Below are 18,258 nucleotides of genomic sequence, written 5' to 3'. Positions count from 1 at the left end.
AAGGGTGTGCAATACCTCAACGCCATTCGCTATGCCTGGAAAGCTACTTAACCACGCAATGCCATGCAAGAATCATAAGACATCAATCATAAACTCATCTCCAACCCTTCTACAACCCATCGCTCCTCCTCCCCTCATACCTCTCCGCCTCCGTATCCTCGGTCTCCTCCCTCCCCTCCTCCCTCTCCTTCAAAGTCTTCGGCGCCATCATCTGTGCCTGGAATTGATGCCAGCAGTTCGGCGCCTGGAGCACATACTGCGCCATACTAACCCTAAATCGATTTCGATAATCTTTTGGACTCGTAATCGTCGGACGATTTTTGCCCCTATCCTTGATCCAAGACTCTAGTTTCTTGTCCCAGGTGTAGGTGCGAATGCAATCGATGATGCCGACGACGAGTTCTTTGCGTTCGTCGTCGAAGCCGGCCATGAGGCTGTAGTCCATCACATTTTGTTTGCAGAGCCACAAGGTGTCGTTGAAGACGCTGGCGTGCATGAGTTTGCGGGCATGTTCGCGCACGAAGAGGGGTTGTTCGAAGATTGTTTCGACGAGGTTTTCGTCAAGGAGGACCTCGTCCGGCTGACCAGTGCTTTCGATCTTGCGGTTGCGCATACTGCCTTTGAGGTCGAAGCGGCGGTTGGGGTTGCGTTCGTAGAAGAGGTTCTCCATTACTAGCAAGTAATAGGAGAAATCCATGCCGGTGGCTGGGTTCTTGATCGTGACCTGAAACAGCCCGAACATTTTTGCGATGACGCTGGGAACGCCGTGAAATAGCGTGGCGCTCATGAAGGCGAAGTAGTCTGGCGCAAATTTGGTGAAGGCTTTTAGCTCCACTTCCTGCAAGCTTTTGATGATGAAGCGATTGTCCAGTGTCTTCAAGAAGAGCGACTTTGTCTTGCCGCCCTTCGAATCGTACTTCAAGCATCTTGACATGGATTCAACAAAGCGTTCCGACACACCACAACGACGTCGAAGCGCATCGAATGACTCCGCATAGAAGATCTTGCAGGATGCTTTGACTGGGCCATGAGCAAAGGAGTATTTCATGTGGGTGCCAGTATCGCTGAGTAGGCTATCCTTTATGGCTTTCTGCTGCTCGTCCTCGATATCACCGATGTTGGCACTTGTCTGTGAAGCGGTGTGCACATGCTTGCGAACATGCTTGGAGGGATGACTTCGAAAGTCTTGCACCTTATTCAGGTAGTCTGCGCATGCCAACGACAATGCTACTACCGATGATGGCTCGTCTTCGCGTACTATAATGTCTGAGTCCTCGAAGACGTGCTCAGTAGAGTGCAATGGGTACTCTAGGTTGGCCCAGCCTGAAGCAGATCGCTTGGACCAGAAGTCTGCGAGGTACTTGAACCAGACGTTCTTGCGATGCTCCGGGATTGACAAGTCCGAGTGCAAATCCAGATCAGGTACCGATGTTGGCGAAAGCAGAGTTGATGAAGACATACCTGACTCCAGCTCCGAAGTATCTACTGTGCGAGCCCGGCTAAGATCAATGTCGATACCGAGATGATTATTGCCTGTGAAGTCTTGAGAGGCTATGGCTTGCGACTCGTCACTCGATGTGGGCTCATGTGACTCCGTGACCGATGGCGTCTCGTGCGTGTCATCTGAACTACTGGCGTTTGCAGCTGGGAAGACCGGCTCGTTCCTTGCCAATGGTGTGGCATCGTCGTCATGCTGCTGTTCTTGCTCCTTCAACAGGTCGTCTACGGAGCGCTCGCCAACTGCATCTGTAGCATTGCGATAAACCTCTACGATGGGCCGACTGCTGGCCACCGGATTAGCGCGTGCTTGTCGACTGCGTAATGCTCGCTGGCGTCGCTCTTTCAAACGCTCCTTCTCGAACTCACGAGACATCTGCTCGAAATGCTTGGCGAGCGCGGAGACGCTAGAGCTATGTTGCTCATCCTGCTTTTGTGGAATGGATCGAGGTATCAAAGAGGGTACGACCTTGCCAACCTTACTAGCTAGGCGATTAACACCAAGCCTCTCGCCGAGTCTCTTCTCAATACTGGGCGGCTCAGGACTTGGCGCAGCCACAAGAGCATCGATGTTGTTCTCTACCGTCAGGTCTGCGCTTCGTCTCGGTACATGCACAGGCTGAGACTGTGCACGCAGAAGTGGCGGTGACGGCTGTGGACTGATATCGCGGCGTCGCAAGTCTGCTAGCCGTGGGATCTTGGTCTCCGGTAGGTCGTTGGTTTCGCCTGCCGCAGCACGGTTGCTGCGGATCTGCTCGATTCTTTCCAGAAGGCCTGAGCCCAGTGGCTTCGGTGGAACGGCAAATGGCTCGGCCGTCGGACCGCCCTCGCAAGTGTCCAGCGGACTTGTCTGCTTTGTCTGCTCGTCAATACCAGGCAGCTCTTCTGCTATTGTGTCATCGGGTGACTTGGCTGGCACGGCCAGATCCAAATGTCGAACATCCTCGCGATCGGCAGCCTGCTCGCGTTCCTCTCGTGGTGAAACATGTCTGGCCAAATTCGTGCCAAGCAAGTCTTCTGCGTTTGCTTCGCGTACTTCATTAGTGACGTCCTGGGATGTTCTATGCTCCAGAGCTGTCGAAGCCAAAAGATCATGAGCCTTCTCCGAATGCAGGTCGGTTCCTTCGAGACGTTGCTCTATTCTACGTCGAATTCTCGGCACGGCATCGCCGTTGTCTTCAGTATCGCTAGCATCACTGGATATACTGCTCGTTGACGGCTGCGACTCGAGGAACATGTTCCGTAATTGTAAAGTCGCGAGCTTGCGAATGTCTGTCTCGGACGGGAAGTAGTCTGTCTCAAATCTGTTGAACTCATCATCCCATGCAATGGCCTTCTCGTCCATGAAGCGTAGAGCTCGATTCAGCGGAATTAGCTCATAGTACCGTGACGTCGAGTACTTTGCCTGCAGCTTCTCGAGAAGCTCTGTGTGGTCGTCATCTACACGTTCCCGAAGTGACTGCAGCTTCTCATACGCTTCTACGGCCTTCTTCTCGTCGAGGGTGTCCACATTGATAGAGTCCAGACGCTTGCGAACAGAGTCGATGAAAGCTGTAAGGCGCTGTAGGAAGTGCGAGAACTGCTCATTCTTGACCGTGAGATCCGCTTCCACCCTCCATGTGATCTGCGACCTTGGGACCACAACGTCATAGATGTCGATTGGGTCATACTGTACGCGTACTACCATGCCCTGAAAGCCGAAACAACGCAGGAAGTCCTTGTGGATATCGTGCTCGCATACACCGGCTCGAGGTCGCAGAGGGCTGCTCCAGAAGCTCAATTCCAGATACTTGGCGAAGGAATACTTCCATGTGTTGTCAGACATGGGCACGACGGCTGTCTCTGCTCGACAAATGCGGCACGAAGACCACATGAGCATGGTAGTGTTATAACCCCGCAGACGAGCGGAGGACCGTTGCACGGAGACAGTCAGCTGCCCGTAGCCATGAACATACTGCCGATGATGCTCGATCATTCTCTTTCCACACTCCTTGCAGCTGCTGCTGGCGCTCATACACATGTCTTCCACATATTGACCAAGAGTGCAATCTTCCTCGAAAGATGGCTCTGCACGGTTGAATCCTGCGTAGAAGCCAATGCCGAGAATCTCTGGTCCAGTGCATGGTGCAGACGTGATGCTTGAGACCGTTGAATGCAGCACTGCGATTGTCTGATGGGAGTATGGATCAAAAGGCGTGATGCTGCCGGTCATAAAAGATTCCCATAGACGCTTCTGTGTCTCGTATGTGTGCATCGTCTTGTCGAATTGCGCTTGGTGTACTGCATGCAAGTATTCGCGCACAGCCTTAGGCTGGTCTTTAGATGCCGCAGCAGTAACCATCTCTGGCCGGACAAGCGCGAATCGATCATCGCCCTCTGGCTTCTCTTCGTCACCTGCCTCGTCAGCCTCGGCGTACTGATCACGAAGCTTCTTGAACGTTGCAAGCCTCTGTTCCTGCTCTCTGAGCTGCGTGAGCACATATGGCTGCATGAACGACACGAAAGGCGAAGCAGAAAGTATGCGTGAACGGCACCACTCTTCAAGCTCTTCATACCTGGAAGGTGTTTCGGTATCAGACTGCGCCCTGATAAGTGACGGCAAAGTGGCGCTTAGTGGCGATGTTATCTTAAGCGGCCCATCATGAGCTTCGATCTTGTCTTGCGTAGTGGATGGTATGGAGACAAACTCGTCGCGCATCAAAGTAGTTTCCAGCTTGAGATTGTACACCACATAGCACATAAATTCAGTGATGCGCTTGATCTGTCGCAGCGCCTTGGTATCACCGCCACGTAGAACAATAGTGCAGCCAAGATCAGACTGACAGCCCGACAGATATATATATGTCTTGCGCACGCCGTTTGACAAATATGTCTTGACCTCAAAGCTTTCGCACTTGCCAAGATGTGATGGGTCGATTGCAAGCTTATCAACAGACTTGATCATGTTTGTTTGCGTGACACGAGCAACAGCAGCCAAGACTGACTCCTTGATGTTGAACGCTACTGTGATCCCGGCTTGTTCCAATAGTCGTAGTGCCAGTCCAGATACGTTCCGCTCGACAAGCAGAAGATGTGGTTTGAGAGCTGCGATGCGACCAACAAGGTTGTGCAAGTACTCTCGCTCTTGCGCAATGACAGGCTCCAGGCTCATAAAGTGCGTCTGATGGCGGGCGTATTCGATTGAGAAAGTAACAATCGCGATTCTTGGGTTGCGGAGTGACCTAGCCATGCTTTTGAGCGCAACGTTCTTGCTAAAGACGACGCCAGAAACATAGCTTGTATCACCGGGCTTACCACCTGGTACTTTCTTGAGCTTGACGTAGTGCCTAATATCCATATCATCTCCACGTTGAACATCTGGCTCAACGTCGTCAGAGCATTGTAGTAGTATTGGCAGCAAAGCCTTCTCCCACGCTGTTGCATGGCCTACTTTACCATCCACGAGTAGCTGTTTTAGCATTCGACGAACGTGCTCGAGGCTCGCACGATTCATCTCGACTGGCGGTGCATCGCATCCTTGCATAGCGGAGCTACGCAGCACCTTAGTCTGAACAGCAGTGTCTGGCGCCGGCGTGGCAGGACCATCATCGTAGACCCCGGTCTCGATCGTCTTGAGAAGCATATTACTCCTACTCCTTCTCGGTGACGGTCTGCCCAAGGTCATGCTACTGATGCTCGGATTTCGCCGCTTTGCTGGCTTTGGCGTGTGCCTGCTAGCTTGTCCGAGCGCCTCGTCATCTTTCACAGCACGTAAGCTGGACGCCGCAGTGGTACGCTCACCCAATTTCGATCGGCCTTTCTTGATAGCTGATGTAAACAAACCGCCAAAACCCAATCGTTCCCGCTCGCCAGGTGACGCTCCAGCTTCTAGTGCCGCCATAATGCTTGGCTGGTCCTCATCCTCTGATCCTTCATCGGACATGAAAGGGGCTAAATCGGGATCGATGATATTGTCGTTGTGGAAGGCTGGCAGGGCAGGCTTCTTCTCCGGATCGCCTATCGAGTCTTGCTGGAAAGGGACACGATCGTCCACACTCGAGCGCATGCGGTGAACATTCTGATGTCGCGAATTCTGCCGTCGATGACTTGCTGATCGCGGTCGTCTGCTTAGCGATATGAGGGAGTGTGACGAGCTCGGACGTGCGAGAGCTGGATGCGCATCGAACTCAATAACGTTGGATCGTCTTTTCGCTTCGCGATTGCGTCTCGATACTGGGATACCTATAGAAGGTGTCGCCACTTCCCCAGTATCAGTGCGGCTGAAAGATGCACCGTCGAAACGAGGATGTTGCTCATCTTCGAAAGTGACAGAACTTCGTAGTCGTGGACTCCGCCCGGCGTCGTCGCCATCATCCGAGAACACCGTGGAATCATCATCGTCAGATTCGTAGATCATAGCTTCACATGGTCTGCAGAGTCTCAGAGTGCCAGGCTGACCAAATGGCCGGCCAGACACGAGAGAGGTACACCGAGCGTCAAAGATCTGTCCACAGGTCCGACAATGGTGCTTGCGCCTGAAAGTAGAGAAGCTTTGGCCACAGTAGAAACAGTCTCTAGCATTCTCATCCTTCATCCAGAACTCCTTGCTGATGACTCTGCGCTTCAGATGATGTGGTACGTGAGCCGTCCGATGGCCTGTGTGGTCGGCAGCTCCTGGTGGTGGCTTCAATCCAGTTCTTCTTCGCTGCATAGCACTGTTAAGGTTCGGTGATGGGTCCAGAGCCGGCCGGCTAGAATTGGTTGGGGTGCTGCTGGATGATACCAAGTCACCACCATCTGTCGTTGATGAGGCTCTCGACGCTTTGAACCCGGGTAAATGTGATGCACCGACGTGGAGCATCGGAGGTCGTCGGCTCCCAGGATCATTCTCTGGCGTGCTGATCGAGGCACGGTCCATATGCTCGCTCGAACCATCGGCATGTGGTGCCGAGGGCGTGATCAAGTGACCGAGCGGTTGACCCTGTCTGGTTGTAGACCTCGCCAGACCAGTTCCGTGAGGTTCATTTGCTTGAACATCATGATGTGAGAGCACCCTCGCCAAGGCCTGCGTAGCACTTTCACTACGATCATCATCCAGCAACGCATGTCTTGCCTGCTCGACATCCTCTTCACTGATCTCGTTAGACTGGGTCGGCAAGTGCGAGACATCGTTTGTACTATGTTGTTGGTATTCATAATCATTTACAGCAATGTCTGGTTGCTCGTCGGCATTGGCTCCATTGTCGACTGCCGTGGCTTTGAGGCTCGTGGGCAGAGGCTTTGCGACATCTAAAACAGGCACAGCACTCGAGAAGTTGGTGATGATCGGTGATGCGGCAGCACTTGTGGTCGACACCGAAGCGCTATCAGGCACAGGTCTTTTGAGTGTGAGAGCTGGTGTGGTACGACTCGTTGACACTGAGCTGTGAGCCGAACCAGTTTCCACTGCGTCCTTGGAGCTGCTGCTCTTCGGTCGTACCTTGCCATCTTTTGAAGGACTTCCACCACCCACACTTTGCTTCAGCCTGTTGTATAACCCACTCACCCCATTACTGACGAGCTCCTTTGCTCCAATTCGAGCTCCACCATCAAAGTCATGAAAAGATGTCAGCTGCTCTGATTTCGAGGCCGATGTGTGTATATGGTCCAGGGCTTGTGCTAGAACGTCCTTGTCAATCTCCTTCCTGGAGTTGATAGAAGCCAGTGATCCTCTACGAGACCTGCCGGGTCCCAAGAAAGGTAGTAGTGTCGAGGAAGCCGACGGTGAAGGCGGCTCCTTAGCCATATTCGCAGGCACCCGATCGTGGTACTAATGTCATCGCTGCATATGCCAGGTCCTACTGAATGCTATCATGCCAGCAGAAAAGCATCATGTTCGTCCGCACTAACGAACATGCCTGTCTTCGCGTGTCGATCCAAAACACGGCCGTCGTGTTTGTCCATTCGGCAACGACGTTCCGTGCCGGGAAGCTGCAGTTCCCCCTCGAGAGGGATCGGGCCGAACTACTTCAATGTCGCGCCTCGCGTGCTTGCCTCGAGATTTGAAGTGAGCCACCATAATCGACATCGCATTATTTGGCCCGCTGGAACCCACTGGACAATTGGACTAATCGCCACTGCCACTGCCACTGCCTTGATTGATCGCACAAGCAATCCAATCGTGTCGTAAGCTAATATCATTCACTCAGGCAACAAGCAGCGACCGAAATGGGAGTTTGCTTTCCACAGATCACGACATGGCGAAGTCACTTATCGAGTGGCTTGGCAAGTTTGTCGAGGCGGAACTCGAAGCAGTCTTAGCATGGGACACAGCGTATAGACGCGACCCACACGTGAAGCGAGAAGCGTCACGTTTTGACGATGACGGCAGCAATTTTCGAAGCATTATCGAATCACCACCTTTAACAAGCGAGCATAAGTTGCAGCTTCTACAGGTGCTGTCATTGCGTAATCCAGTCTCTGTACTGCTCTCCGACGGTCATCACAGTGTGAAAGCTCTGCTCTCACAAGAAGCACGAGATGCCCTTCAAGCTGAATTGGGAGACAACCTTGATCTGGAGATGACAGGTGATGTCTTCTCTCCCACTACAGTGACGGTGGTTAGCACACCGTTCGGCGCTGTTGATGGACACCTGCAGTTGTACATTGAGGGGGTTCAGTACCACTACCATTTGAGGCGGACTTGGGGTTCTCCTAAGCCAATACATGAGCATCAGCCTTTGGCTCATCTGCTAAAGCGTATCAAGGACATCCGCGCGATTCAATTCGCTGATCAGTTCGATGATGACGACGACGTGGATTGCGAGCGTCCATCTCAAGCAGCACATACGCAAGCGAGTGTGACACCAACCTTGAACCAAAGAATCGCGACGCAAGCACACATTCGCAGGAAGCCTACAGGTCCCAGCCTAGTTGACGACGGACTTGAAATTGAGAAGGGTGATAACCTGGCGATGCCGGTGGTGGCACCAATACAATCGCGCGGAGTGAAACGAAAGCAAGCCACTGTCTCCACAACCAATGGAGCGCAGCTGCTGAATCTACTCGGTCGCAAAGATGGCCACGCGGAAAAGGCTCGGATCGTTGTTGCTCCCGAAGCGCCACCCTCTGCTCAACCTGTGACCAATATTGCAACACCAGCAGCACAAGAAACCAGTTCTTCAGGGGTCGAAGTCCCGAATCCGCACACGTCTCCTGTCCAAGATGCTCGACGCACTACCGGCGGCTCTTCGAAAGCCTCCAGTCAGACCCGGATTCTATACGGACGAAGGCCAATCCCTCCAAATCAGCACCGCTTGCTCGATCGCAAGGAGTCGTGGTTTCCTGCTCTGCCTGGCTGGACTCACCCACATCCAAACGTACCAATAGACCTGCTTAATGTATGGAGTGCCCGGATGACTTCGAGGAGCAAGGAGGCAAGACAGTCAACGCAAGCTGGGGCACACGTGCCAGCATCAACTCCGTCTAGGCCAGCTACACAAGTGACCAACGTTGACGACTCATCTATGGATACATCGAGTGATGAGGAGCTACCTGAATCTCAATGGCCAGCCTCTCAGACAACAACGAAGCGCAACGTCTTGCCACCTGACAGCACGATTGGGAGTCGACCTTCGGCGCAATCTGCTATGGGAACGCCTAGGAAGCTTCCATACCGGTCGCCTGACGAGCCGCATCCCGCCAGTGCGAAGCCAACACCAACGAAACGTTCGATAGAACGCGACCCAGCCAGCCAGCGCTCGTCGCAGCAGACTCCTATGAGGCATGCTTTGCCAGTGAAACCGCCGCCTGCTTTGGACAGTACTGCACTCGCTACTGTGGAAAGTACACAATATCCTTCGAGCAGCGAAGTAGATTTGGAGCCTGTTGTGACTAGCCCGGCGTCGGCTTTGAGCTGTGCTCCAGCACCTGCCGTGCAAGGTACACAATATCCTTCCAGCAGCGAAGTAGACATGGAGCCTTCTGTGCCGAGAGCACTGGACGACCCAACATCACGACACCGTCAAGAGCGATCCAAATTCATGAAGCAGGCCCAGCGACAGACGTGGTAAGTAGACGAGCAAACAAGTGGCCAAAAGTATGGTTCACTGACAAAGCACAGGGTCGAGCAAAATTGCAAATCCTCCCAGGCGAATGTCCCGTATATTAATGATTTGATCAAGGCATACAACTCCGTCTTTACAAACGACGACATCTCCAGAACAGATATGAGGACGATTCTGGAAGCCGTGTTTCCCAAGCTTGGGACCGAGGGCTATCTTAGCGTACGCATCAAGCCTAAGATATCCCCCAATCCACGGCCGGCCGGACAACAGCTCACTCGGCCAGGACGTGGCTTGTTCAGACAACAGTACGACGGTGCTGCTGACAACGCTGACGATGCTGTATCTGCATCTATGTCGGGCTCGACGAAACGACTACAGCGTGGCCAAACGGGAGATGATGGTGACGAGCGATCGCCGTCGAGTCAACCAGGCTCATTGGGTCGGCCACGCCACATCGGCAGCGTTCATTCACCAGCGCATTTGTCTGGCTCATCATACAGACCTCGATATGGCGACGGTACCGACAACAGCGATGATCAGTCACGGTCCTATGAACGAGAACATAACAAAGTGCGCATGTCACCAACCAAGAGCGCAGATGACGCTGACGACGCTGTGACAGGTGCGCCGGCCGAAGTGGAGCCGACGGTGGCGACTGGAAGGAGATCAGCGATGACCAAGACCATCGGATCGGAAGTTATCAAGGCTGAAGGCTCTGACGTTTACGATGAAGACGAGTTTACGAACGATGAGATGATGAGGAATGGTGTCAAGCACCAAAGAGCGAAGCCTTCTTCGACTGCGCATCCTGCAGGTGGTCGCAAGATGGTGACGGAGGGCAGTGTGAGATCGACGCCAGCACCTCGTGGACACGGCAGAGGCGAAGGCGAGCGCTCATCACACGAGCACACCGATGGGATCCAAGAGGTGGCGAGAACGCCGTTCCAGGAATTCATGCTAGCGTACAATAGTGTGAGGCCGGGCGGTGTTTTCGCCGTACGAAAGCAGAAGCAGCATAGAGCGCGGAAGGATTTGGGTAGGGTGGATGTGCTTGCTTGGAAACTCTGACTTGAATGGCAGGTATGGTGCGGTCAGAGTAGCTGGTGGATGGTGCGTTGGCGGATCTTGCCCATACGAGGATCGGGAGGATCCCCAAATCGAGCTGGCTATGAGTCTTGTGCGTTGCCTCGAGCTGGATTCTCGGTCATGATGCTGGAAGCGTAACCGGTAGATAACTTGATGAGGAAATGGATAAGTGGTTGTTTCCCTCTGCGAATCTTCTAGTCACAGTCAAACTCCTCGTGCGCCAGACTCATTGATACTACACAACCCATTGTCACTCCAAGCTCCAACGCCGTAGTCCCATAAATGATCGATGCCTCGCCTCTCCATAGCACGCTCACTACCGCGCTACCGTTTCCGCTCAAAGTACCCGCTCGAACCCATGATCGCCACACTCTGATCCATTATCGTCTCTCCGACCCATAGATAGTTCTCCACCCATTTCTTGACGCTGGGGGATTCGGTCATGGATTCGGATTTGAGGCTGGGACTGCAGGGTTAGGGTTAGGGTCAGATTGATCGGATATGACAAGGGTTTTGAGATGAGAGGGGATGGATAGTAAGGAACTGGGCGCAGTAGAGGGAGTGAGGAGGACGTCCGGAGGGATGGCTGTGAGTGTGGGTGTGGGTGTGGGTGAGGGTGTAGGTGAGTGGGAACGTACGTCAGGCCTGTGGATCGACGCACGCCGGCTAGGAAGGCGGAGAGGAGGACGGCGTCGAAGGTCCAGTGGGCTAGGCGGCCGAGCTGGAGAAAGGAAAGGATGGTGTTAGTATGCGAGCGATCATGGCGACGGCGATGCGATGGGTAGGCGTACCACCATGGCAGCGGTATCTCGCGCTCAGCACGGAGTCGAGAAAAGGTAGTCGATTGCTTGAGTAAAGAATCGTCTCGGCACGTATACACCTATTCCTGCGCGGAATTTGTTGGCCAGATGGAGGATGATGGTCTGAGGGCCGTAGTTGCATGTACATGTATGGTCGTTGCTACGGAAGTGTATGCCGGGCGGGCGCATGTGACTGGTATACGGACTTCGCAAGGCTGAGATCTACTCTTAGATACATGTACAGTATGCTGACTTCGCATCGCGTGGCTTCCAAGGGTCTGGTTCTTAGCGCCATCTCAGCAGAAAGGCTGATTGCAGGTCAACATTGGTCAGTGGTTCAGAGAGTATCTTCCGAAATACTGTAAGATTGTCCGTGATGCCATTATTATTATTATTATTATGACAGGATCAAAGAGACATCTAGATGTATTCGGCCCGCCGCTCCTGTGCATGGCGTCGGGGCGGGCGGGATGCAATAATAATGTCGCGGCTTATCGATTGCTACAAAAAAGCGTTGTTGAGGGAAGGAGGGGCCGTGGGCAGCTTCCCTCGAGATAGCTTGTCTCACAAAATAAATATAAGGATACAGTATTCACCGCAACTCTCCTTGTTTGACTTTTGACGGCGTCTACTGTTCATCAGCATACCACGGCCACACAGCTGCAGTCTCAGCTACCTCCTTCTACCACAACACCAACACCAACACCAACACACGAGTGAGAGCTGCAGCGAGCTCTCCACAGCCACAACATCATGGCCGACTCCTTCATGCACCAGGAGATTGGCAAGACCAGGGCGGAATGGCTGGCTAACCTCAACACCGAGTACAAGCCTCCAAGGAACTTTAGACGTACCAGCATCATTTGCACAATTGGTAAGGACAACAGGCACCTCAACGATTTATGTTAGTCGGACTAATAGAGACGTAGGCCCCAAGACCAACTCGGCCGAGAAGATCAACATGCTTCGACAAGCTGGTCTCAACGTCGTCCGCATGAACTTCTCCCACGGCAGCTACGAGTACCACCAGTCCGTCATTGACAACGCGCGCGAGGCCGAGAAGACCCTGGCAGGCCGTCCAGTAGCCATTGCCCTCGACACCAAGGGCCCGGAGATCCGCACTGGCAACACACCTGGCGACGAGGACATCCCAATCTCCGCCGGCAGCGAGATCAATATCACGACCGACGACAAGTACGCCACCGCCAGTGACAACCACAACATGTACGTCGACTACAAGAACATCACAAAGGTGATCGAGGCGGGCCGGATCATCTACGTGGACGACGGTGTCCTCGCTTTCGAGGTGTTGAAGGTCGTGGACGACAAGACGTTGAAGTGCAAGGCCATCAACAACGGCAAGATCAGCAGCAAGAAGGGTGTCAACCTCCCTAAGACCGACGTCGATCTCCCTGCTCTGTCGGAGAAGGACAAGAACGATCTCCGCTTCGGTGTGAAGAACAAGGTCGATATGGTCTTCGCTTCCTTCATCCGCCGCAAGGAGGACATTACCGCCATTCGTGAGGTGCTCGGTGAGGAAGGCAAGGACATCCAGATCATTGCCAAGATCGAGAACCAACAGGGCGTGAACAACTTTGACGAGATCCTGAAAGTGACAGACGGTGTGATGGTCGCACGCGGTGACTTGGGTATCGAGATCCCTCCCGCTCAAGTCTTCATCGCGCAGAAGATGATGATCACCAAGTGCAACATCGCCGGCAAGCCCGTCATCACCGCCACGCAAATGCTGGAGAGCATGACCTACAACCCTCGCCCGACTCGTGCTGAGGTCAGCGACGTGGGTAATGCTGTCCTAGACGGTTCGGACTGTGTCATGTTGTCTGGTGAGACGGCCAAGGGTAACTATCCCAAGGAGGCCGTGACGATGATGCACGAGACTTGCTTGCTTGCTGAGGTCGCCATCCCCTACGTCAACGCTTTCGATGAGTTGAGGAGTCTGGCTCCGCGACCCGTGCCAACGACTGAGACGTGCGCTATGGCTGCCGTGTCCGCCTCGCTCGAGCAGAACGCTGGCGCTATCTTATGTCTGACCACGTCGTAAGTTCCGCATCCTCATATCAAAAAGCAGAAGTCCGCCCGAGCTAACACTTTTCCTTCCTACAGCGGCAACACCGCCCGCCTCATCTCCAAATACCGCCCCGTCTGCCCCATCATTATGGTGACCCGCAACGCCACCGCCTCCCGCTACTCCCACTTATACCGCGGCGTCTACCCCTTCCACTACCCCAAGCAGAAACCGGATTTCAAGTCCCACCCCTGGCAGGAGGACGTGGATGATCGACTCAAGTGGGGCATCACGAATGCGATCAAGTTGGGCGTGTTGAACAAGGGGGATGCGGTCGTGTGTGTGCAGGGTTGGAGGGGCGGCATGGGGCATACGAATACGTTGCGTGTGGTGCCGGCTGAGGAGGATTTGGGGTTGGATTTGGATGCTTAGGGAACTCATATCTGGGGATGGTTTTGGGGTGGGTGGAGGCGGTGCTTGAGGCGTGGTTGTGGGTCTGGGTGAGAGGGCATATCATGCGGATGAAAAGTGGGCGTGAGAGCACGACTACGACGCAAACTATTAGAGTGAGATACCATGAAAAAATCGAGTTCCTTTTTTAGCATATCCATGTTCCAGAATTTGTGTACTGTGTTGATCGCTCGGAAGCTTTTCCATGACGCGTGCACGGACGTCTCGCGCATCTCGACTTTCTGGCATCCCATGCATGTTTGGCTTTACGTCTCCATGATTATCAGGACCCTCTCCCTTCATGTCACTGCGGCGACCTGTTCTAGGCCTGCTATTGTCTCGGAATAACACGATATGTATACGATGTGCTAGACGCCTGGCGCAAGCAGCACAGAAGCAGGATAGCACCCGGGGTTTCCATGTCGGAGCGAAGAGGAGACAGAGCGCGGTAGCGGCGAAGGGTGGGAGTGGGAATGGGAGTGGAAGTGGGAGTGGGAGTGAGGGGGTGGACAAGACGTTTTTCTGGGCCAATGCGTTTCGGAGGAGTCATCGAGAGCAGCAGCGGGGAGAGGAAGCTGAGGTGTTCGCTGGGAAGAGTCATGGGGCTATTGCGGGGATGGATGGGATAGTGGATGGAGGAGGAGGCGGAGGAGAGAGGATACAGGATGTTATGGCGCCGACGGCAACAGAAGAACCACCACATCGTCGACGGAAAAGATTAAAGGCCGAAGCAGCAGCAGCCGCACAGGCAGCAGCATCACAGCAGGCAGTGAAAGAGGTCCAACTCCCCCCCGACGCCTCCTCCACCCTCTCCCAAACTGCCGCCGCCGCGCCCGCGAAATCCTGGCGGAGGATCGTCTCCATCTATCTCGCACTCTCCAAACCGCGTCTAGCTTTTCTTATAGTGCTGACGACAACGGCGAGTTATTCGATTTATCCCGTTCCGGATCTGCTCAGCGCTACGGCGACGACGGCACCGAGTCTAAGTACACTGACATTGTTGTACTTGACTACTGGAACATTCCTGGCGATCGCGAGCGCGAATACATTAAACATGCTCTTCGAGCCCGCCTACGATGCTAAGATGTCCCGCACGCGGAACCGACCTCTCGTCCGAGGTCTCGTGAGTAAACGCTCCGCCTTGCTCTTCGCCATCGCCACGGGAGTCCTAGGCACAATCCTATTATGGGAGGGTGTCAACCCCACCACCGCGATTCTAGGGGCGAGTAATATCGCTCTTTACGCTTTCGCTTACACGCCGTTGAAGAGGATCCATCCGATTAATACGTGGGTTGGAGCGGTGGTGGGGGCGATCCCGCCTTTGATGGGGTGGTGTGCGGCTGCTTCTCAGTATTCTACCACTAATGCTTCGATTGGGGATCTGGGATCTCTTGGCCGGGAGGCGAGGGAATTGTTGTTCACGGAACAGGCTGTTGGGGGGTGGTTGATCGCTGCTTTGTTGTTTGCGTGGCAGTTTCCGCATTTCTTCGCGCTGTCCCATGGGGTGCGGCATGAGTACGCTTCGGCGGGGTATCGCATGCTGACTTCGACCAATATCCCCATGGCGGCCAGGGTGAGTCTGAGGTACAGTCTGGCTATGTTCCCCATCTGTGCCGGGTTAAGCTGGTATCAGGTCACGGACCCGGGGTTTGTGGTCACGAGTTCCGTGATCAACGGATGGATGTTGAGGGAGGCGTGGAGGATGTGGTGGCTTAATGCGGAGAGGGGGAGTGCGAGGGCGTTGTTTTGGGCCAGTGTGTGGCAGTTGCCTATTGTGCTTGTGTTGGCTATGGTGCAGAAGAAGGGGTTGGGGGGGGATTTGTGGAGAGGGATTATGGGTGGAGATGAGGAGGAAGAAGAGGAGTGGGAGGATCAGGGGTGAGGTGGTGTATGATATTTGTATAGATTATTGTATTCCACGAGCGGCGACTAAAGGTCCCTCTTTACCCTTCTGATCATGGGCTTTTAATCCTGGCCAATTCCTGCCGGGCTTCTGCTAACTCGGCTTCCGAGGGCATGTTCACAATCATGAGGTATAGCACATCCTCCTTCATGATCCTCTTCACTGCCCCTATAGCGCCTCCACGTCCACCACCACGACCTTCCCGTTGGCTATGTCTGCTGTAGCGCTGGTACATCGCAGGTGGGGCTAGAGGTTCAGAACCCGTCGCTCGAGCATCTCGCTGTCCGTACTCATTCTGCGCGTACTCATTCTGTACCGGTCGGCTGGAAGAAGAAGAAGATCCCGACGCCGCAGCCGTAGCAGCACCGATCAACCCGCCAATCAATCCGCCCCGCCCCCGTCTCCGGCGACGCCCATACCCAGCATCACCATAACTGTCATTACCACGCTCAGCATACCCCAACCTATCACTCTCAGCAAGAAAATGCTCATACCGATTCTGCTTCTTGCGGCTCAACCTCCTCCCCTGATCCATCCGCTGCTCATACCTCAACACCCGCCTCTCATCCCTATCGAACCTTTTACTCGAACGGTACTGCTGTTTCCCGCCTTCCAGATACCCGCCTGTAGCCATGTTTATGAGGCCGCCTTGCCACATGGGATGATTCGGGTCCGCAAGTTTAGACTTCAAGGCGCGTTGGTCTTGGGGCACGTTCAAGGCAGAATCGGGGTCGTTGGCCGCGTACTTCATTTGGCTGCGACGATCGACGTAGTCTGCTAGGAAGAGCTTGGCGCCTTTGGCCTTGGTCTTGAAGGTTTCTTCTGCGCCATCTTGGAGGATTGCGGCGTCGATGGCTGGAAAGATTAGGGGCGCGGCTTCGGGAAGGCGTAGGCTGCCGTGTGTTGTGCCGGATCCGAGGCGGAGGTCTTTCATGCGGTCGCCCATGGTTCTGGAGGCGTTGCTGTCGCCGCTTATGGTGCGGGCGTATTTGGCGATGGTTTGGCTGGTGGAGAGATCGACGACTTGGCTTGAGAAGCCGAAGCGTGCGGCGAGGGATTGGTTGTTTTCGGAGTCGGGTTTGTATTTCATAATGAAGGCGTATAGACCAGCTGGCTTGAAGAGGTCTTCATTCACCTGGTCAAGGAAATGATTCGTGCGTTGTCGCGCTTGAATCTCGGCCCCTGTCTTCGCAGCTACTTGCACGGCAGTTGTGACGGCCATGGCGATGACGCTAGGTGCGAAGCCGGCGATTGCTGCCGAGACTTGGATCACGGTGAAGATGGGCGAGGCTTGAGACGACTTGTCGAAGTTATCGAGGAAGCTCATGAAGGTGTCCTGATCGATCCCAGAATTATCCAAGACAGGTGCGTAGGCACGTACGAAGCCACGTGCCTTTGTGCCGGGTCGTCGCTGCGGGAGGATGACAGGCAGAGGTAGTGGCTCGTGTGGACGGATGTGCTGGTTACGTGCGGCTGATTGGCTGTGGAGCATGACATCTTGCACGAGCTCGTCTGTCGAGCGGTAGTCGGCTTCGCTTTGGACATATGAAGGTGGCGCGGCCGGATCTTTACCCAAAGCTCGATCACCGACTTCATCCAGCTCCCAGTCCTCTTCGTCTTCCTCAGTAGAGATGGAGTCGTCACTGTCGTCGTCCTCGTCGTACTGGGAGAGGTCTTGCTTCTTTTCATCTGCAACTGGGCCTCCGGAGGCGAGGAAACGGTCCCTGTTGTTGTTTGGTACATCCTCGTATACTGGTGGAGCACCAGATGAAGGCCCGAGATCTCTGGATGACTGCTGTGGGGCAGAAGAGCTACCGACACCAAGATTCTCCGACTGCTGAGAGTTCTCTCGTGATAGCTTTTGCTGTTTTTGCTCCTTGCGATGCTCGTGGTACTCGGTTGCTGCACCCACACCAGCTCCGATAAGGCCGACAAGCATGCCGGCAGGTCCTCGTCTTCGATCAGGCATGTTTGGAGATCTGTCAGTAGGTTGATTGGAGGTGTAGTGAAGGTACTTGGCAAGGCAAGTTCAGCTTTGAATGGTGTGATATATGCTGCACTCGTAGCGCAACAATCGCAAATACTTATACCATTAATCATGCACAGAAGCTCAAAATTGCTTCGAGGCGCAGCTAGATTAGTGGAAGGGAGCCAAAGCTTCAATCAACCTTTCCGATGGCGAAACCGACGCTTTGTTGCTCGTGTCATGGGAATACCGGTGGTCGAGCGCAATGCTATCCTGAAGGAGTAATACATTGGCCCCCAAATGCACGAGGCTGAGCAATCTTCGCCTGGCGCATCCTGCCACGAATCAGGACGGATTGCCGCGAGGGCATCAGATACTGGTACAGGCGAGCCAGATAATGATATGATCACGGGACTCGTGCAAATCGTATGAATGAACGACTTGCTGTCGAGATTTGTTTTATCGATTAGTCGACCGTGATGTCGGTGAAGATGGAAGAAGAACAC

General features: G+C 54.1%; 6 protein-coding genes across 6 annotated transcripts; 3 read left to right on the top strand and 3 right to left on the bottom strand.

The window, feature by feature from the left end:
• Window positions 1-109: 109 nt before the first annotated feature.
• On the bottom strand, window positions 110-7,261 carry MDM12_1 (Mitochondrial distribution and morphology protein 12; the record flags this gene model as incomplete). The annotated part of the gene is made up of 1 exon (XM_064836434.1): window positions 110-7,261. The coding sequence occupies one exon, from the start codon at window positions 7,259-7,261 to the stop codon at window positions 110-112; it is 7,152 nt and encodes a 2,383-aa protein (XP_064695825.1).
• Window positions 7,262-7,712: 451 nt separating this feature from the next.
• Window positions 7,713-10,589, top strand: LTS14_003730 (uncharacterized protein; the record flags this gene model as incomplete). The annotated part of the gene is made up of 2 exons (XM_064836433.1): window positions 7,713-9,523; window positions 9,578-10,589. 2 exons carry the CDS (start codon window positions 7,713-7,715, stop codon window positions 10,587-10,589), a joined length of 2,823 nt encoding a protein of 940 aa, XP_064695824.1.
• Window positions 10,590-10,931: 342 nt separating this feature from the next.
• On the bottom strand, window positions 10,932-11,404 carry LTS14_003729 (uncharacterized protein; the record flags this gene model as incomplete). The annotated part of the gene is made up of 3 exons (XM_064836432.1): window positions 10,932-11,073; window positions 11,246-11,328; window positions 11,399-11,404. 3 exons carry the CDS (start codon window positions 11,402-11,404, stop codon window positions 10,932-10,934), a joined length of 231 nt encoding a protein of 76 aa, XP_064695823.1.
• Window positions 11,405-12,160: 756 nt separating this feature from the next.
• PYK1 (Pyruvate kinase) lies at window positions 12,161-13,865 on the top strand (the record flags this gene model as incomplete). The annotated part of the gene is made up of 3 exons (XM_064836431.1): window positions 12,161-12,281; window positions 12,337-13,465; window positions 13,532-13,865. 3 exons carry the CDS (start codon window positions 12,161-12,163, stop codon window positions 13,863-13,865), a joined length of 1,584 nt encoding a protein of 527 aa, XP_064695822.1.
• Window positions 13,866-14,184: 319 nt separating this feature from the next.
• Window positions 14,185-15,765, top strand: COX10 (Protoheme IX farnesyltransferase, mitochondrial; the record flags this gene model as incomplete). The annotated part of the gene is made up of 2 exons (XM_064836430.1): window positions 14,185-15,456; window positions 15,517-15,765. The coding sequence occupies 2 exons, from the start codon at window positions 14,185-14,187 to the stop codon at window positions 15,763-15,765; spliced, it is 1,521 nt and encodes a 506-aa protein (XP_064695821.1).
• Window positions 15,766-15,838: 73 nt separating this feature from the next.
• LTS14_003726 (uncharacterized protein) lies at window positions 15,839-17,755 on the bottom strand (the record flags this gene model as incomplete). The annotated part of the gene is made up of 2 exons (XM_064836429.1): window positions 15,839-16,250; window positions 16,281-17,755. The coding sequence occupies 2 exons, from the start codon at window positions 17,753-17,755 to the stop codon at window positions 15,839-15,841; spliced, it is 1,887 nt and encodes a 628-aa protein (XP_064695820.1).
• Between the last annotated feature and the right edge of the window lie 503 nt (window positions 17,756-18,258).

This window comes from Recurvomyces mirabilis (genome assembly GCF_035927965.1).
Source record: "Recurvomyces mirabilis strain CCFEE 5264 chromosome Unknown scaffold_8, whole genome shotgun sequence".
NCBI classification, from domain to species: domain Eukaryota; kingdom Fungi; phylum Ascomycota; class Dothideomycetes; order Mycosphaerellales; family Teratosphaeriaceae; genus Recurvomyces; species Recurvomyces mirabilis.
Note: the sequence above shows the minus strand (reverse complement) of the source record. Positions and strands in the feature narration are given on the sequence as shown.